Source organism: Alternaria triticimaculans, assembly GCF_023758025.1.
Source record: "Alternaria triticimaculans strain BMP 0046 chromosome Unknown scaffold_1, whole genome shotgun sequence".
Lineage (NCBI taxonomy): Eukaryota > Fungi > Ascomycota > Dothideomycetes > Pleosporales > Pleosporaceae > Alternaria > Alternaria triticimaculans.
This window is the reverse complement of record NW_026055958.1, coordinates 578,969-598,448: the sequence shown is the minus strand read 5'-3', so window position 1 is coordinate 598,448 and position 19,480 is coordinate 578,969. Positions and strand designations below refer to the sequence as shown.

The following is a 19,480-nucleotide window of genomic DNA, read 5'->3' as shown; positions in this document are numbered from 1 at the left end:
TTCACTTCCTTGCTGGAAGCCTTCAATGAGTGCCGCTGAGTGTGCTACTCGAATGAGCATGCCCACTCGACAGGCTCTGGCAGTGGTGCTGTGTTGGGAATGTTGCCGCTCTCTCGGAACTCAACAATCTTCCTTTCTCCGTCCTCCTCTTTGACTACCGCGAATGCTGCGTTTGTGAAGTACAAGTCGCGTTTGACGCGGGTCTGGAAACCACCGGCCCATCCGATCATGTACACGAAGCCACCTTTATCGCCATTTATGTTGGGCACACCAAGGGTGTTGATGGGGCCATGCTTGAAAGGCGCAAACGCCATGCCCAGGGTCGCGTTGAAGATTGTATAGAGTCGCCTTGAGCCATCGAAGTCGTAATGCGTGTCGTTGAAGGTGAACTTGATGTCTTTCGAGAATGATTTCGCATGGCCGTTTGGCCAATTCGTGTTCGCAGGGTATGGATAGAACCCTGTTCTTGTATCAGTATGATGAGGCCTCAAGCATATTGTCTTTTGTACGTACCATTGACCGCGCATTCTAACCAACTGCTAAGCTGAACGCTCGCATTTGCTTTTGGGGAGTCGGCCAACGAGCAAGGATCGATTGCTTCATTCAAGAATTTGGGCGTGTTCGAGTCTAGTACTTCTTGGGGCGAGATATCGAATGCTGCGATAGATGCGATCAGACCGCATGCGGTGGCTTCAACTACGTCAGTTGTGATCAGAACTGTGAAAACAGGCCTCTTACCAAGAAACGGGACGTAGCGCATGATATTAGTTGTTCTGGCCAGAAAGATAGAAAGTTGAGGAGTATTGATCTGTCGTGCGCCATACTTATAAGCAGACGGTGACCTCGTTGCCTGCAGTCAAGGCTGACGAGGCTGACGGGCTGAAAGCGCAATGGGTGTAACGTTAACACAAGACAGGCAAGTGACCGGGGCGATGGCCGGCTTAGAGCTGAGTGGCTCCTCACTTGTTTGCCACATAGCGACCAGTCAAACGAGAGAGCCTGGTATCATGGACTTGATGAGGAGGATGGAGGTCGAAGGTATTAATTGGTGCTGTCAGCTACGAAGCTATCGGAAGCTGCCTTCCGTGTCGATGCGTCCCGCGTCATTTTCGCGCCATCGCGGCCAGAGCTCCAGGCCGTCATCCTACGCAGCGCGTCCAAAGAAAGAGCTCTTCCCAAATAGCCCACCCACTCCTCTTGGCTTCTTGCCCATCTCAATAGTAGCCCTCTTATTGACGACCGCGAAACCACCTGTCCTTATGGCTTTCGCATTTGGATCAGTCTTGAATGCGCCACTTGGGGGCGCAGCGCCTATGGGCGTGGGCGGCGTGTTGGACATCTCAACAGCCTCTCTCTCCGCCCCGGACATCTCGGCGATCTGAGACGTTTGCGGCATCTGCGCAGGCATCCACTCTACTCTTATCGACTCATCGCGACTAAGCTTCTGGTCGTCAAACCACAGCTCGAAGCGGATATCTGCGGGTCCGATCAAGACGCGTACCGAGTACTCGATGCGCAGATAGTGCTTCTGCAACGACCAGAAGTGCTTGTTCTTCTCTTGGAACTTCTTCTCATCCGCTGCAGAGAGGTCTGAATTTATTTCGCAAAGGATGCGCGTGTCTGTGAGCTGTCAGAAAGCTGGACGAATGAGGCGGCCGAGCTTCGGTACACATACATTGGTTCATTTGGTCTGGCAATATCGCCGCATCCAAGTCACTCTCGATGACAGTCGTCGGAAATGCCCTTCTTGGATCGCCCGGGTCGACTTTCTTGATGAAGTTGTGCTCGATCGGTTTGTCCACGCTTACTGGCGCGCCCTTCTTGACGAACCACGCTATCGACTGCGTGATGTACAGCTTGTTGTTTAGTGGATCCCGAACAAGCTCTTTCCCTTGATGCTCGGGGTTCTTCTTGTCATACGCGATCTTGCACACCGTACCATACGACGCTCGACAACAACGCCAGCCGAGGACCGATCGTGATGTCAGGATCTTTCGCATACGATCGCTGACGAGACCCTTGCACACAGCGAGTTGAGGGTCAGGCGCTATGCTCACGGAGATGGACTCGGCGTTCGGGAAAGAGGTGCGCGCATAGTACTTTCGCAGCTGTGATTGCACATATGCGCTATTGCCTAATCCACCACTGAGAACAAGATGTGCTACATGCTCTCTCGGAAACTTCTGAAAAAGCGACTGCAGCTGCGTATCAATGAGCTTGAACAGCTTTGCAATCTGCTTATCGAATAGGCGCTGCAAGTCTTGCCGTTCAAAGGTCATCTCGCCGTTGCGAATTCGAACTTCCGGATCAGAGTTGCTGTACGTTTGCGGAACGCGCGGTATTCCTATACTGAACAATGGTGTGTCGTCTGGGGCGCCATACTCACACTTCACGGCTTGGAAGTCTCGACTTTTCATCATCTCCCATCCGGCATCCGCGGGGTCGACCGGTAGAGGATTTGTACTGTGTGCGAGCGTCAACCGATGCATCACCAGCCTCTCGAACTCATAATCGATAGCAGCGGATCCTATGGTCTCGCCAAACACAACGTCCATCTGCTGAAGATCGATAGCCTGGTTGACAGTGCCAGTGACTTTCAGCACGCTAAGATCGGTTGTCCCACCTCCGGCGTCACAGACTAGCAAGACATCGTTCTCGCGAAAAATGCCTGGTGCTTCAGTGGATACATGTACCGCGGCGGCTTCGGCTTCCGTAAGACCTATCGCCACTTCGTGGTGCGGATGCGTCCCATAGCCCGCCTCTTTCACCAGTCGTTTGAAGTTCTCCACTGTTGGTATCGGAGCCCATGTGGTCGGCACGCTGAAGATGAACTCGATTCTAGCCTCTTCCCAGCCGATGCCAGAAAGCTCCCCGCCAAGCTTGAACGACAAGTACTCGTACATCTTCCGCAGATAGTCGCCATACCACTTCTCAACCTCCTGTAGGTTCTCAGGTGCGCCTTCAGGATCCTCCATCTGCTTCCGGCGGAGCTTCTCTGGGTCGAGGCATGTCTTGAACCACTCCTTGTACTCCTTGTCATCGGCCGCGGTCTCTGCAGCGGTCTCCGAAAGAAAGCCCCATGATGACGGATCTTTGGAGCCAATTAGGTAGACGACCACCGTTGGGACTTTGTTCTCGTTCGCCTGGAATCGTCCAGGCCACTTCTGCACCCAGCGGACAGTTTCGCTGCCTATGGAGAGGTTCACATATGCCACGCCGGTACCTGGAGAGATGTATCAGCCTTGGACGGGTGTGATAAGGAGCACGTGATCCAACACATCACACTAATCCGAATCGGGACTCGCCTCCCCACGTGTCATTCCTCAGCCTCGCCAGAACTTACAGGTCATTCCAAGGTCTACACCAACGATCATATGCGGTCGCTCGTTTCGCTCCATCTTGTCTCGTTGTCGGTGACGCGGTCTTTGTTGTTGCCTTCCCGCCTGATCACGTATCTATAAGATGCAGAGACGATGCATGTGCCTTGAGGCGGCCCCTATGTCTCAGCCTTGCGGCACAGCATCTTTTCGACCGATCACAACACGCGCCATTTCGGCCCCCATGCATATTGGACCCAAGAATACGCACCTTATGCATGCCGAGTGCGCCTTGGGGGCCGCAACGAGGCACTTCAGGGAGACTGCACAAGGCCGAATGGTTGGCTAAACTATCCACCTTTCGGCCTCAATCCGTTTCGCTTGCAATTTTTGGGAGGAAACTGTGATAAGTCTAACCTTTTTGCCAGCGCCAAACGGGGAGGTACCCCTCTTTAGTGGCTGCGACATAGGCCGTGGTACAGCACAGCCGGTAATCGCTAAAACTCTCTACGATCTCTACACGGCAAGCTAAATTCCCTCAAGTTGCTCAATTACCCGAGATTTGACTGGGACGTATTCCACTTTCTTGTCGACTATTCTCGTGCTGCATCTTCACATTGTCACATTGTCCGAGAAACCCCATTGATAAGAGGCGGTTGATCTTACCTACGGAGCAAAATAACTCATCTTCAAGATGGGAGATGGAAATCAACAACCCCCCTCCGTCGACTGGGCCAGTGCGGATATCACAAGTAACCCTGCTATGCAGTATCCCCTCGTGCTGTCATTAGCGGAGAAGCCGGTCGCGACAGTACAGGTCCTCCTCCCCATCACCGACCCCGGCAGAGGAATTGTCTATACAGTGACCTCGGGTTTTCCACAGGGGGCACCGCAAACATTAACGCTTGTTGGTGCAGCAGCCACAACTGCAACGTTCGACGGACACGTTTTGTCCGTGGACTTAAAGCCATCGCCACCACATCTTCTGTTCCAGACGGCACCGGCGTCTAGTTCGATTCTTCCATCAACATCACTTCCGGCCACAAGTGCAGCTGCTCTGCCAACTACAGCAGCAACGCCTGCTTCAACTAGCTCTCAAGCGACTAAGACTGGACCGTCAGAATCCATTTCTCCAGCCACGAGTGTCCCAATCTTACCCCAGAGTGAAGGCTCCGACCTTTCAACAGGTGCCATCGCCGGTATCGCGATTGGATGCTTTGCCGCAGGTGCACTGCTGGCTGGAGCCATTCTGTGGTTTTGCCGGCGCCGAAGAAGACAGCCCAAGAATCAATATCCCCAGCCGGACACATATGCGTTGGCTTCGCAGGAAAAAGGGTTCTCCGCCAGTGCTATACCGTTAGCCGGAAAACGATCATCTGTAGCTGCTCTGGGTGGTGGACTTCCTCAGCCCTTGGAAGACAAAGCCATCTCCGGCGATGTCTCGAAGATAAGCAATGCCATCAAAAACCATGTCCAGAGTTACTACCACACCAGCCGTGTCAACCCTGGTCTCATCGACTATGAAGACCTTCACGCACTAGGACCAGGTCTACCAGTCTCGGTAGGAACGCTCACTACATTGATCGGAAATGCTGCAACTCGAGAGATTGCGCTAAGGTTCATTATCGCCTGGGTGATCGTCTCGAAACTTCAACCCTCCAAAGATCCCTCAAAGAGTCTCTTGCCGTCCGAAGTTGCGCAATGTTACCAAGCTGTCGCAACTGGAGATCGTGGCTATCAAGGTATGCGGCACGAGTTCCTTCGTCTCCTAGTATAGAAGCACTGACTTTTGTACAGCTCAAATATCATTGATGGCGCGCTGGCGGGTCATGACTGCAGAGTTGATGCAGGCTAGCTACATTCGCAATCCCTTCGGTCCTTCCGACAGTCGACATGCAAGTATACAGGCAACGCTTGCAACACTAGACAACGTTCTACAGCCATACGCGGACTCTCGCATGAACAATGGAGAGCGCAAGCGGAATCTTGAGGAAGTACTGAAGCGGGCTGCGCTTTTCGCTTTCACGCTGTTTTCCCAGCCTAGCGCATGGGAATTCGAGTGGCAGGAGGAACAAGGTGTCACGTCAGGGGACTTGTGCATTTTCCCCGCTCTTGTGCAAGTAGCGGACGAGGCTGGTAATCCAGTCAGTCCGCCGCGGCCTTTCAGCGAGGCTGTGGTGAGACGGTTGGATGCATGAGTCGGTGGCTCATGCAAGGAGACCCTCGCGTACGACTGTGCTCACAGGTAGAACCTGTGCCACCTTCAAGAAGTTCCATGTTGCGAAGGCCTCTAGGTCTCCCACCGTCATAGTGATGACCACATTGCTATCGAATGAAATTAAGCTTAAAATGGTGCTTACATCTTCATACCCTCGCCGAACAGGGGAAGGCGATACGCTACGACGCTTGCACTTGCGATGAAGAGAGTCATCCATCATGTTCGAGATGCGAAGGCTTACGCGCAACGGCCAATCGGCTAGACCAACTCCTAGCCTGATCTCGCTTCCCTCTTCCGAACCCGCATCTTGCGCATGGGGGCCAATATGGAATGTGTTTTGGCCCCCATTGAGGCGTAGTCCATGCAATCAGCATCCTTGCGGCGTAGCCCAATAGCGAGGTTTGGATCGAAGACCAGTGCCTTATAAGTAATTTATGCCAAATCCGGCGAGACGTCCCATGCACATTGGCATGATTATGCTGTGCGGCGTGAGACGACAACGCTGCATGACTCTGTGGTACGATGCCCGCGGCTGAGTTGTTGTTCTGCGCCCCCAACCAACACTTTACCGCTACATCGGTGCCGTGATCGACTGATAGCTATCCCATGTGTAGCTGTTAGCAAATACTTCCATCGGACAGGCCGACACACGAAACTGGAACACCAGCACATCCGCACCGGCTGTGCCTATTTCGAGCAAGTGCTGCGTCATTCTCTGCGGGGTTTGTCCTGGTGTACCTGGCGCATGTCGCCTGCTACCATTGCTCAACCCATGCGCGCTACCAGCTACTTTCAGACTCTGTACAGCAATAGTACAATCAGCTTGAAGTAATACGAACGACGCTCATGCCAACGTTGACTTCGATGTTGCCCGCTGCTGGCTTGTTCTTACCGGAAACACTGCATCGGGCTGACCTCCCCACGCAAGCGCCTACGGAGACCGAAGGAACGAAGCTGAAGTACTTCCAACGCAAGATCGGGCGGCCGAAGCAGGAGCCTAGGAACTCTGAGGACCGGCGGCCGTCAACTGCTATTCCGAGGGAAACACCCGATGACATCTTATGCGACTTTCCAGCGATACCGACTACCTACTACTTTGCGGACTATGTCCTCACCACCGAGAAGGCTTCTGCGGATACCATCGCTTTCGTAAGCATCATCCAACAAGTGCGACAAGACATCGATGAGGCGACGCGCCTTTTCATCTCATCTGCGGTTTCGAATTTCCTGGATGCTTACCCAAATAAGCGGAGATGGATCGAGACTTCTTTGCTCGAGGTGCGGCGTGCTCTTAACGAAATCGGCATGGATATGGACAAAGCCTGGGGCCACGATGGAGATGGTGGCACAGCTGCATCGAAGCTCAAGCTTGAGTGGGGTCTAAGAAACCAGAAGAAACTTCTGAAAAAGAAGCAGCTATTAGATCAGTGCCACGCTCAGTTGACCGGTGCTATCTACGTCATGCAAACGGCAGAACTCTGTGGGAAGCCTGGTGCTATCGCAGAAACACCCATTTTCGAGGCTCCGGTACGACCTTGGGTACCTCATGATGAGAAAGACGCGCTACGTGGGCCTTATTCAAGGCAGAAATACCGAACGAATCAGGCGAATGTCTCCGCATCAAATATTACACTGGCGTCTGAAGCTGAAAAAGACGACGTCGAAAGTGAGTATCATCCACGATAGACAACAGTTGAGTCCAACTAACAACCTTTAGCCGGTAGTATCAATTCGGTGCCTGTAGAGCTGGCTGGTAGTACGCCGGCTGACTTGGACATCGAGGAGAGGCAAAACTCACAGAGCTTCCTGAGCCCTCAGGTGTCCCGCGAATTCAGTACTGAAAGCTCGACACTGTCCAGACGACCACGAGCACGCTCAGACTACTCCCGACAATCCGTCGTTCGGGAACCAAGACCTCGCGCCTCCATCGATGTCGTTCCTTCCTCCTCGAATAATGGCGATGCAACAATCGAGCGCACCGACTCCACTCTGTCCACACAAGCTACGGTCAGCGTCCCCATGGTAGCGAGACGGTATCGAGCAACGTCGATAGACATCCAAAGGCATAGTGAAAAGCACAGGTCTTTGCCATCGGAGCTTCCTCATCTCAAGAGTCAGCCGTCACTTATCGATGATTTGGCTGACTATGTGATGCCTAGTGCGGCAAGTGAGAGGCTGCCGAGTAGAGAGTGGCCAAATAGTCCAGTAATCTCTATTCCATCGATCTCGGTGACGTCGACCCCAACAACCGGTCATATGTTACCTGTGGTACCCGAGACTCCTATAACGAATGCAATGACAGACGGTCTATCAAACATCGCGACCAAAACTACTGCAGCTCAGCCGTCGCCCCGCCATCGTCCTACAAGTAGCGAAGGACTTGCGCAACCACAACATGAGAAGGGGGATGCGGATACGCCGTCGATGAATGAGGGCGACTCGAGCCTGCGACGAAATAGCTTTGCCTCTGTGGAGCGCACATCGTCGCCTATGTCTCACTATGCAACATCTATACACACTTTGCGATCGCCCAGTGCTCTTGTCAATGTTACCACTTTCACCGACGACGAGCCAGTTCGTCGCCCAAGTAGCCAGCGGCCGTCACAGCGCATGTCGAAAAGGCTGTCACAAACGTCAAGTAGCAGATCCTTTAACGCTACACCTTCACCCACAATTACCACAGTCGCTGAAACTACAACAACACCTGGTACGGAAGAGGAGGCGACTACCCTTCCGATAACTGCACCGTCTTATCCACCACCACCGCCGCCCCAGATCATCGCCCCGGCAAGTTCGCAACCCATAATTGCCAGCCCTACAGAGACGCCAGAAGAGCTAGACGATGACGACGTCGTACTCTCCGTCCTTCAGCAACGCCTTGCCAGCGCGACAGAGACGCCAACGGAGCTAGACGATGACGACGTCGTCCTCTCCGTCCTTCAGCAACGACTTCGTAGCCACAAAGTCATCAAGACGATGGCTGAAGACTTAGTGCGACAGGCTTCCACTACAGAAGCGGCGCAACCGATAACGGATACGCAACAAGCCATACTTTCACCACCCGTATTGCACGAGCAACCAACTCCCACACCGAAACAAGAGTTGCGCGTGGAGGTACCACCCACTACCTCATCAGTTCCAGTTCAGATAGAGATACCTCCTCCCGTTCCGTCTGTTCCAGTACAGGTAGAGAGTCTCCCAGCGCCTTCCAACGAAAGTCAGAACGGAGATGTGTCGAAGAAGCCCATGTCAGCGCAGGCTAAGCGAAGAGCTGCGCACGCACGAAGAATGCAACTAGCTTTTGGTGACGATACGGCGGCTTGAAATGGTGGTGTGTGAGATGGAGGTCGGCCAGCTGTGTCTATAACATAATGATAATATGTGAACCAATTTTATCTCGATCCCAAACCGCTTCTTCGCATCAGTACACTAAGCATTCTGAGGTCTAATGGCATATCTCAGGGTAGCATCATATTTTCATAGTCACTAGTTGACATCACAAATCAGACAGCAAGCAAAACAACAGAAATTAGACAGTAAGACGTGGAATTGAATCACATCTACCATCCCCTTTTCCCGGACCCTTTCAGCGCCCTCATCTCAGCCAGTCAGACACATCTACCCACAAGAAAAACTCGCCGTAAGACCTCTGAGCGGCCTTTTCCTATCGTAACCCCAATCATCTTATTGCAACCAAGATGCTACGGACAGGTACCAGGAGGTAGACCTGTTTATGCGGCGTAGGGAGCAGCGGTGACGGTAACGGCACGAGCGGTAACGGTGACGGTATCGATGCGATGGGTTACCTTAGGCTCGATAAACATGGTGGTTTCCATGGTGCCGAAGGTAACGCCTGCGAAGAGGGTCATGGTGGCGCCGAGGATAGTGGAGAATTGCATTGTGGTGGTCGGGTTGGGTTGCTGGGAAGGGAGTGTTAGGTGGAGTGGTGGAGTGGTAGAAAGGGAGGTAGTACGTTTTGTTGGTAGTGACTGGGGATGTGTTAGTTGATCTTTTTTGAAGTAATGAAGAGGATGTTAGAAGAGCAGAGATCGTACTTTGAGCTTCTTTTATCGAAGTCGAAGATGGTAGATTGCTGTCGAAGTTTTTGCGGATGAGTGACTCTAAGAGGGGATATGCCGTGTTTATACTCTCACCCTGCATTTCCTCATTCATCGGGACTGATCTCAAGTGTGTTCGTGTGTTTGTGTGTGGTTTGATATTTTGGTTGTCATCCACTCCATCCACTGGTACTACGATGTGACGCAATGTAGCCCCTCAAAATTTCCGCAACACTCAACCATCCCATACGAAAAGGTACCCCTCAAATGAGAGAGATCGCAGGCATCAGAGACTCTTCAAAATGGGGCAATGTTTGGTTCCGGCCTCGGAGAAGCGGAGAGGGTGATGAGGCAGGGTCCAACCCCAGTGAAGCACCTGAAGCTGGTACTCTCCGTTCCATGGCTCTATGATGCGACTGAGGGGAAGCCGATGACGGAGATGAGATAGACATTACAAATGAACAAGAGTGCCATACGTGTGGATGGTAGGTCGTGATACTCTATCGATCATGATCGCGTACTCTCATGGTACACATTCAAGTATTGTCTCCGACCTGATATACCAACTCAAGAATGATCGATCATAGTTTTCGCCGTTTTCAATTTTCTCCGCTACATTGCACTCTCAACAGTTCTGCACGGGCAATTTGGAAGAATCATGTTCGCGCAATTGGACCCTGAGCCACACTTCACCTTCGAATTCACCCCAAGGGTCTCTACCACTCTGCACATTTCGCTCCAATGCGTTCGGTGGCAGGTGATATTGTTTACGTTATCGGTAAACATACGCGGCATAATGTCACTGTGCCAACAAACCGACCGCTTCCCCACTGTACTTTGAGCAAAAGCATTGAGACACTGCAGCTGGAAAGGCTAGCTCGCGTGGTATCGCATCAACGGTGGGGAATCAACATATTGCATGGAGAGGGACAGCGCTGCTACCTCAGTCGTATTGATTGTTACCTCAGAGGGTGCACTATCGCATCAGCCAGGCGATCGAGTCTGCTACTAGAGAAAGAGAAGACGTATTGTTGATAATAATATGCACGAGGATGTGCAGAGAACGCTATAGCGGAAACAAACCACTCGACCCATGGGGTGGTCCAAAAACAGAATGAGGCCATCTTCAATTACTTCCGCTAGGACAGCGAGATCTTGTATTGAGATTGCGGGCCCAGCTGCCAAGGGGCTTGAACTCACCAGATTTCCTTCCTTGTAGAATTGCGGATATGTCGTGACGTGGCAGAAGAACATTTGTTGAATTTTAAGGAGTATGTGATCGGAACCGTGTGTCATGAATATATCGCGAACTGCCAATCATTGTATCACGATAGCGATGATCGGAACCAGATCTGATCTTGGAGGTACCGCCACCACAATTTATCGGCTGGTCATCGGTCTCATAAATTGTGAGTACGTTATGGGTATTGATTACAATTTCGTTCTGGTCAGAGTCGCAAAGTTAGCCAGATGACAGAAGCCTTGCGACAGAGGTAGGCTTACTGTTCGGCTAAAGAGCCCCTTCCTCCACTTCCAATTCGCCGCCGAAGCGGGCGTGTCCCTTGAATGAGAGTCTCTGTGACCTCAGTACGGTGAGCGTGAATCTCTGCTGTGCCTTATATTCAATCGCATGCAATGCATCTACGTTTCGCTCGAGAATCTACGCGAGGAGGTCCGCAACGTTCATGGGCATTTCGTCGATCTGGGTAGAGTAGTACACTATAAAGATTAGCGGATGTCTGAAGAAAAAGCTGAATGGTACTTACACTCAATGTCACGGAGGATGCGGACGTCATCTTGAGTGACAAAGTTGATGGCTACACCCTTGCGTCCGAATCGTCCACTTCGACCAATCCTGTGGATGTAGTTCTCACGGTTCGATGGCAGATCGTAGTTGATGACGAGCGACACTTGTTGCACGTCAATGCCACGCGCCCACACATCGGTCGAGATGAGCACGCGAGAGTTAGCCTGACGGAAGTCGGCCATAATGCTGTCTCGCTCCTTCTGCGGCATCTCTCCGTGCATAGAGGATACAGTGAAGTTGGCGTCGCGCATCTTGTCTGTCAACCAATCAACCTTGCGGCGCGTGTTGCAGAAGATAACTGCTTGTGTGATGGTGAGTGTGTCGTAGAGATCGCACAGGGTGTCGAATTTCCACTCTTCCTTCTCGATAGCGATGAAGTATTGCTTGAGGCCCTCTAGCGTCAATTCGTCGCGCTTAACCAGAATGCGCACGGGGTCCGTCATGAACTTAGTTGTCATCTCGAGCACATCGTATGGGAGGGTGGCTGAAACGACAACAACTTGGGTGGCAGGCGGGAGGTAGCGGTAGACATCGTAGATTTGCTCGCGGAAACCTCGGTTGAGGAGCTCGTCGGCTTCATCTAGAACGAGCATCTTGATGTTGCGTGTGCGGAGGTTGCGGCGGCGAATCATGTCGGCTACACGTCCTGGGGTTCCAGAGACAACGTGCTGACCATAGTCGAGCTTGCGGATGTCCTCGCCGACGTTTGTTCCTCCGACGCAAGGGTGGCATTGCACGTTCATGTAATCGCCGAGACCCATGATAACCTGCTGGATTTGGGTTGCAAGTTCGCGAGTGGGTGATAGTACGAGTGCTACCTCTGATTAGCATAGTCAACACTTCCAATCTGATATGACGTACCCTGTGTCTCGCGCACAGCCGTGTCGATGACCTGGAGGATGGAGATGGAGAAAGTCGCGGTCTTTCCTGTTCCGGACTGCGCCTGAGCGATGGTGTCGCGACCCTTGCAGATTTGGACAATAGCACGCGACTGCACAGCTGAGGGCGACTCGTATCCGTAGGCGTAGATACCGCGTAGCAAGTTCTCCTTCAGGTGCATGGCCTCGAAGGTAGGCGCGACCGTGACCTCCTTGGAGGTGGAGAACTCGATCTTGTCGTCCGCATTTCGGTCGATTCCGTCCGCCATCTTGAATGTGAAGCCGGGGTTGGTATTGGTGATTGGTAGGTTTCGAGTCGTTCGCGACGTGCAAGAAAGTTTGGAGCAGTTGCGCCTCAGCTTTGCGGAGGGCCGGAGCCTCGGCGCGCTAGCCCCGTTGACTAGCGCGTTCTGCGATTTATGTCGCCGCGACAGGCTCCACCACCAGCTCGACATCGTCACCGCCGCAAAGGTCTGCACATCCACTACCGAACCGCTGCTATACCAAGACTCATAGTTACTCTAGGCGACCGCAAGCATGCTTTTGGAAGATCAGCGCCAACTCCACGAGGACCTCGAGCGCCTCGAGGACGCCGCTGCCGAGCGACTCCTAGAAGACCCCCCGCATGTAGGCATTACCCTCGCGTCTGTCGCGAACTGCATGCTAACCTCTCATCAGATTCGCGATCGCCTTGCACGTGACCACGACATTGCGCGATTCCTGGAGCAGATCGAGAGCCAGTCGAGCCGCCTACTGAAGATCTACCAGGATGAGGACAGCAAGAAGGAGGACGAGGTGCGCGGTCTCACCCACGGCGACCCCATGGAGTCCTTCATGAAGGAGATCGCATCCATCAAGGACTTCCACAGCCGATACCCGAACGAGCCTGTCGAGAACCTGGAGAAGGCCTACAAGAAACGCTCACCCGAAGACCACACGGCATCCATCGCAGCCATCGACTCCATGTTCACCGGCGAGGAGGGTTTTGGTCGCTTCTTCGACCTGACGACTCTGCACGAGCAGTACCTCAACCTTCCCGTTCAGCAAAACGCGCGCCGTCTGACCTATCTGGAGTACCTCGACAAGTTCGATATCTTCACCCCTCCGCAATGCAACATCCGGCGCGAACAGAAGAAATCAGAGGCCTACTTTCATTACCTGAAAGCTCTACAAGATTACCTCGAGAGCTTCATGCGACGGACAAAGCCGCTAGAGAACCTGGATAAGCTCTTCACTAGCTTCGACAAAGAGTTCGAGGAGGCATGGGAGAAAGACGCAGTTCCAGGCTGGGAGAAAAAGTCCACGGCGTCTGCACCGGTCAACGGTGAGGCGCAGGGTGAGGGCATCTGGTGCTCAGCCTGCAAGAAAGGCTTCTCGAAAGAGACTGTTTACGAAGCACATTTGTCAGGCAAGAAACACAAGAAGGCGCTACAAGAGAGCCAGAACGGCGCGCAGGATGCTGAGAAGCAGTCGAACGGTGCTTCCTCAGACCTGCAACGCTTCAAGGAGCGAGCAGTCGCTGAGCGCGAGTTCAGGATACGGAAGCTCGCTGCAGCCATGCAGACGGAGCGCGGCGACACCAAGGTCAACGTCGAGCGAAAGCAGGGCATGACCGAGCGTGAGCGACAACAAGAGCTGGAGCAACTGTACGCAGAGCAGCCCGAGAACGGCGGAGAAAAGGAGGACAACGAATCCGACAGCGAAGACAAGATCTACAACCCGCTCAAGCTGCCACTCGCCTGGGACGGCAAGCCCATCCCCTTCTGGCTGTACAAGCTCCACGGCTTGGGCGTCGAATTCCCCTGCGAAATCTGCGGAAACTTCGTATACATGGGCAGGCGCGCATTCGACAAGCACTTCAACGAACCCCGCCACATCCACGGTCTCAAGTGTCTCGGCATTACCAATACCACCCTCTTCCGAGAGATTACAAGCATACAGGAGGCTGAGGAGCTGTGGCGCAAGATCCAGAAGGACCAGAAGAAACAGAAATTGCTTGCTGAGAACGTTGTCGAGATGGAGGATAACGAAGGCAACGTCATGCCCGAGAAGGTCTACCGCGACTTGGCTGCCGCGGGCATGTTGTGAGCGGTCAGATTGCTTCGGCATGTACGCCGCTTTCACGTTGTCATTTGAAAAAAAAGCCCCTTGGATCCTTCTTGCCGGATGAATCCTTCGATTCTGGTATCTTCAAACAGAGAACGCTACCAGATGGCGAAGCTAATCTGGATTGAGGACTGTCATTGTAAGTCATACAGCGTTGCTTTTGTTCATCGGTGCTACTACACCGTTTTCTCGTTCTTCATCCGAGCATTGTTCTCGTGTTTGGCACCTACTTTTCACCTCGAAGAGTCAATAAGCCATAAAATCATGCATGCCTGGCGTTACGGAGTTGCGTTTACAAGCATGCCTCTACGTATGGAGGGGAGTGTATGTGAAAGTTATGTAAATTAGGGGGTTCTCATGCATGCGGCTAAACTACTAAGATTGTAGTCTAAATGAAATAGTGCGTCGATACGACATCGCTGTTCCAATCCGACCTTCCACACGTCAGTCTACCCTTGGTCGCAGTGAACGCGGATCTGCTCTAGTCTTCGGCGATTCCTCCCTCTTTGCTACTAAGCCCTACAATTCGGGTGATGTGGCCAAACCAACAGATACACTGTCCATCCACTCACGATGGAAAGAATTGGTGTTTCTCTATTGCTGGAGATCGCTATCTTTAGGGTTTGAACACCGTGCCGCTGTTCCAGCCCGTGCCGGGTCTTCAGTGCTCACCGGTAGCCCGGCGAAGGTTCAGCGACTCATACCTAACGTGATCATGACTGGACCGAGAGTTTAGACAAAGCAACTGTGATGCCTCATTTGACGCCTAGCCGTCGCTTTCCCAGGAACAAAAATAGAATGCCCCTTTGCCTAAGACTAAGGCCTGGTTTTGGCTTGGCCCGGTCATCAAGATTGTGCTTTTTCACGCGGCATGACTGCGATAACGTCGGACACTTGGCTATACGGCATGACTGCGATAGTGTCTCCTATTTCGTTGTCCGAATCCTCGGACATCGACTCTTCTGATGAATTTTCGATGCGCATGAGCGGTGCACAACACTCGCCGGTAAACGTAGCCCCAATCGATTCGACGAAAGGCGTGGAAAGCGAGTCTACGATATCTTGGATAGAGGGGCGATCGTTGCTAGCAGCTGCCAGCATTGGCTTCAGAAGCACTGGCAACTCGGTAATGAGCACGGCAACAAGACGACTGTCAGATTTGGGATCCGCGAACCAGCTGGGTCTACCCAAGGGCTTCATCCACTCTTGCACCTGGTTTAGGTTCGCCTGGAATGACCACCCTTTCTGCAGCCAAGGCCGTGGGATATCTTGACCGAATCGAGCCATGCAGTAGGCGATCTCAAGATATATGCATCCTAAAGAGAAGATATCCTCTGACCGTCCGCAGGGCTGTCGGTTCGCTCGTTCCGGTGCTTGGTACTTAGCAGTAATCTGATCACCGCCACTGGTAACGCTGGTACTATGCTCGGACATGTCTGCAGACCAACCGAAATCGGTGAGCCAGAGACCTTGAGGTGAGAGGAGTATCTGGGAAGGTTTGAGATCCTTGTGGCGGATCCGGTTTGTGTGGAGATAGGCAACAGCATTGGCTATGCAGCCCAAACTGTGCCTTAGACGATTTTCGCACACTGCGTACATAATTGACTGGACCTCGTGGCCAAGATTGCGATAACGATAGTGCTTATTCTGATAGCCGAAGGGGAGAAGTGGCTCCATTGCCGTACGAACTTTCTCCACTACTGAGCTTGATGGCTGTTGCAGGACGTCATCGTCATCGTCAGTCAAATCATTTTCGTAGTGTTGCCACAGAACGTTAACATCGTGAAGTAGCGCCGCAAGATCTGTGTGAGCGACTGGCCAGATCAACATGCCAATCTCATAGCCACCTCTTTGCTGCTCGTGCACGTAAGACCCAATTAGTTCCACAACGTGACGGTGGCGATTCTGTGACATTCGACCAAGAATCTTGATCTCGTTTAGGATCTGAGGATCCATTCGACGCGTGGAGGTGAGTTTCAAGGCCACTGACACACCACCAATGTGTGTCTCATGAACGACTCCGACACCGCCTTTACCCAGTCTCTGGCCTATAGAGAACGGACGTACATCTTCGCGTGCCCACTCGACATGAGATTGACCATTGGACATGCGGTTCCAAGCGACGGCGGCTGGTTGTAGGCTTGGCTTTTCGTCATCGTTATTATCGTCATCTTTCATTTCGTCGTCGTCATTGGACCCCAACGTTAAGCGTCCCAGACCTTCATCGCCTCCTATGTGAGTGTCGTCCGAGTCCGAATCTTGCGGCCGCGAGCGCGGGGACTTATGTCGCGAAACGGGCCCCTTCCGTCTGATCTTTTTGATTCTTCCAGCGGTTGGAACTCGAAGAGAGTTTGAGTTTGAGGAGTTGTTATAAGACATTGCTTGGTGCCGCAATAAAAGCGAGGTTGGTGGCAACCGAAGTAGTGTAGTAGTGCGGGATGACCTTGGGAAGAGAAGTAGAACGGGGTGGATAGACACGTGTTGATGAAGCCTTGCAAAGCGGGGTCGGGATGCTTCTCTCCCAGTGCAGGTTTACCTCCATGTCAGGGAAGTGGCGTTGCAGCCTTGCATATTTCGACGCATGAAGGAACGATTGGCGGGCGCGTAACTACGCCGCCCTGGTGCATGCAGACCTCTGAGGGCTGGTGTCGCTAAGCACTATCAGGGATCTGAACAGGGAAAGAACGACAAATGGAGAGACTGAAATGTGCTCACGTTACCTAGGCTTCAAAAGGTTCCCATACGTACATCTACAATACGAGCTACTGTTCCAAAAACTCCCACAACCCCTCTCCATTGACAAAATCGCCCCAAATAACATTAACAAGCCAATAATCTTGCCTCAGCTTTCCAAGTAGTGTGCTACTCGCACTCCTCGGCGGGTAAATCCTCTGCCACTCCCTGAAGATACTAAACGCCTCGTCAAGCCAACTCCTGAAACTGACAGCCTCAATGATAGTAGGCGTAACAATTTCTTTGCCCGCAAACGTACCCCAAGTAACAGGGTTTACTCCATCTTCTTGACTAGCTTCAAACTCTCCGGCGGCGTTACCGGCGAAGTAAGTGACTTGCTCATGGGCGTCGAGCTTAGGTTTGAGAATGGCGAATTCGGAGGCGGGAATGAAGAACTCGACAAAAGGTTTTTGGAAGACGTAGCCGTTCTTGGGGCCCCAGCCGAAGATAGCATCGGTGGATTTGACGCCATTGACGGCAGGTTGCGAGGCGACTGTCCACCAGCCCTTTGCGTTGAGGGCGAGTAGCTGCTTGCTGATGGTCAGGGTCTCGGGAGATAGACTTTGTTCGCTCCATGGTATGGCCTCGAGGTCTCCTTCGATGTGGCGGCGGAAGAGTTTTGAGATGTCATCCTTCTCGACTGGGTGGCCCCAGAGCTTGAGAGCTTGCGGTGTCGAGACGTGGAGGGTTGGACCGTAGCCATCAATTTCACCGAAGGCAGGCGAACGTGCATCACCCCAACGACCGTTAGGAAAATCGTCCCAAGTGGCTTCGCGACCCAATGAGCCTTCGCCCTCTGAGATTGCCAGTGTGTTCGCCCGGGTGTTGATCGGACCCCTTGGTACACCAGCTTCCTCCTCCGTAGCTTCATACGAGTGATTGCTTGACTTGGCCGCGGACGGGTGTGATATTATCACTCTGTTGTGGGGGCCAGAGTTGACAGCAGATGATCGCCGCCTGCGCGGCATTATGCCGTTTGGTGGTGGCTCAAGGTTGATGGCGGGCGTGGTCTCGACAATGACATCGTCGTCGTCTTCGATAGTCGATGGTATGAGGTGAGTGTCTTCCACGATGTGCGACACGGCTTTCTCCAGATTCAGCGTGTAGAAATGGAAACCTCTCCTGCAAGTATCTGGCCGCGCCTTTATGTGTTCCACCATTTCGTCCATAATTTTGACGCCAACTTGCTTCACCATTTCATCGTCGCTCTTTACCGCGTCCAATCGCTTCAGCATATCCGACGGTAGCTTCGCATGCGATAGTTTTGTCGTCCTGAGCAAGATCTTGTAGGATTGTATTGGCATCAGCCCCGGTATGATCGGTATCGTCTTGAACACTCCGCTCTCGTGCTCCCTCAGCATCTTCTCGAACTTGTCATACGCCTCAACATCGTAGAAGAGCTGAGTCATGATGAAATCTGCGCCAGCCTTGGTCTTCTCAATCAGGTATGGCAGGTCGTGCAGCGGGTCTTGGTCTTTGGGATGGCTCTGATCCGAGTGACCTTCTGGATAGGCAGCGACACCGATGCAGAAATAGTCTCCGTACTCTTTCCGGATGTATTTTACCAGGTCAATCGCCCACGTGAAGTCCTTGTTTGAGTCTTGTTCCGGTGGTGTTCCCTCATCCCTGTACTCGTCGCTCCGGGGCGCGTCACCCCTCAGCGCCAGGATGTTCCGTATGCCCAACACCTTTGCCTGTTCGAGCGCGTCGTCGATGAGCTGGCGGTTCATATTCGTGCACGTAAGATGTAGACATGTTGTGAGGCCTAATTGGCGCTGGCATATCTCTGCGAGTTCGAGCGACTTGGTGGCTGTTGATCCGCCGGCACCCCAGGTGACGGTAACGAAGAGAGGTCGGAGAGCCTGCGACATGCGCTCTAATCGTGTTTGGAGGTTCGCAAATCCCTAGAGAGCCATTAACGACCAATTCTTCTTTCGCGATGTTCACTCCCCATCCAAACTGCGGCCCTCCACATTCGTCGCGTGCGAGCGGGGCAGACTCACCATGGCCGTCTTGGGCGGGAAGAACTCGAGCGAGAAGTAGTTGGCGCCATCGGGCAGCGCATTGATCTTATCCGTAATCCGCTCCATCGTGAAGGCGCGACTGAGGGTAGAGGGAAAGGTGGTGTGGCGGACGACGTTGTGTCATGGCTACGAGTGATGGAAACAAAAAGTTGACCCGCCGCTCATCTGGAAGGCGCGGGTGGGGCACGCGATCGACGGCCAGGATCATTATCCTTTATCGGCGCATGCGTGCCACACTTAACATTCAGAAGCTCTGACGCAACGATATAATGGGTAATCTATCGTGCGGTGAAAGTCATAGTTTCGAATGGACTACCTAGGTACTAAGAGCAGCTGCTA

At 52.8% G+C, this 19,480-nt stretch overlaps 8 protein-coding genes across 8 annotated transcripts; 3 read left to right on the top strand and 5 right to left on the bottom strand.

Annotated features, from left to right (window-relative positions):
* Nucleotides 1-44: 44 nt before the first annotated feature.
* On the bottom strand, nt 45-760 carry J4E78_000216 (uncharacterized protein; the record flags this gene model as incomplete). Its single annotated transcript, XM_049360882.1, has 2 exons — nt 45-460; nt 514-760. 2 exons carry the CDS (start codon nt 758-760, stop codon nt 45-47), a joined length of 663 nt encoding a protein of 220 aa, XP_049226165.1.
* Nucleotides 761-1,144: 384 nt separating this feature from the next.
* J4E78_000215 (uncharacterized protein) lies at nt 1,145-3,398 on the bottom strand (the record flags this gene model as incomplete). Its single annotated transcript, XM_049360881.1, has 3 exons — nt 1,145-1,590; nt 1,676-3,223; nt 3,344-3,398. 3 exons carry the CDS (start codon nt 3,396-3,398, stop codon nt 1,145-1,147), a joined length of 2,049 nt encoding a protein of 682 aa, XP_049226164.1.
* Nucleotides 3,399-4,011: 613 nt separating this feature from the next.
* Nucleotides 4,012-5,515, top strand: J4E78_000214 (uncharacterized protein; the record flags this gene model as incomplete). Its single annotated transcript, XM_049360880.1, has 3 exons — nt 4,012-4,128; nt 4,480-5,059; nt 5,115-5,515. 3 exons carry the CDS (start codon nt 4,012-4,014, stop codon nt 5,513-5,515), a joined length of 1,098 nt encoding a protein of 365 aa, XP_049226163.1.
* An 866-nt stretch (nt 5,516-6,381) lies between these two features.
* J4E78_000213 (uncharacterized protein) lies at nt 6,382-8,859 on the top strand (the record flags this gene model as incomplete). The annotated part of the gene is made up of 3 exons (XM_049360879.1): nt 6,382-7,201; nt 7,253-7,542; nt 7,879-8,859. 3 exons carry the CDS (start codon nt 6,382-6,384, stop codon nt 8,857-8,859), a joined length of 2,091 nt encoding a protein of 696 aa, XP_049226162.1.
* A 2,394-nt stretch (nt 8,860-11,253) lies between these two features.
* Nucleotides 11,254-12,547, bottom strand: FAL1 (RNA helicase; the record flags this gene model as incomplete). The annotated part of the gene is made up of 3 exons (XM_049360878.1): nt 11,254-11,312; nt 11,360-12,214; nt 12,262-12,547. 3 exons carry the CDS (start codon nt 12,545-12,547, stop codon nt 11,254-11,256), a joined length of 1,200 nt encoding a protein of 399 aa, XP_049226161.1.
* Nucleotides 12,548-12,815: 268 nt separating this feature from the next.
* On the top strand, nt 12,816-14,366 carry J4E78_000211 (uncharacterized protein; the record flags this gene model as incomplete). Its single annotated transcript, XM_049360877.1, has 2 exons — nt 12,816-12,905; nt 12,957-14,366. 2 exons carry the CDS (start codon nt 12,816-12,818, stop codon nt 14,364-14,366), a joined length of 1,500 nt encoding a protein of 499 aa, XP_049226160.1.
* An 864-nt stretch (nt 14,367-15,230) lies between these two features.
* Nucleotides 15,231-16,562, bottom strand: J4E78_000210 (uncharacterized protein; the record flags this gene model as incomplete). Its single annotated transcript, XM_049360876.1, has 1 exon — nt 15,231-16,562. The coding sequence occupies one exon, from the start codon at nt 16,560-16,562 to the stop codon at nt 15,231-15,233; it is 1,332 nt and encodes a 443-aa protein (XP_049226159.1).
* A 584-nt stretch (nt 16,563-17,146) lies between these two features.
* J4E78_000209 (uncharacterized protein) lies at nt 17,147-19,207 on the bottom strand (the record flags this gene model as incomplete). The annotated part of the gene is made up of 2 exons (XM_049360875.1): nt 17,147-19,021; nt 19,121-19,207. 2 exons carry the CDS (start codon nt 19,205-19,207, stop codon nt 17,147-17,149), a joined length of 1,962 nt encoding a protein of 653 aa, XP_049226158.1.
* Between the last annotated feature and the right edge of the window lie 273 nt (nt 19,208-19,480).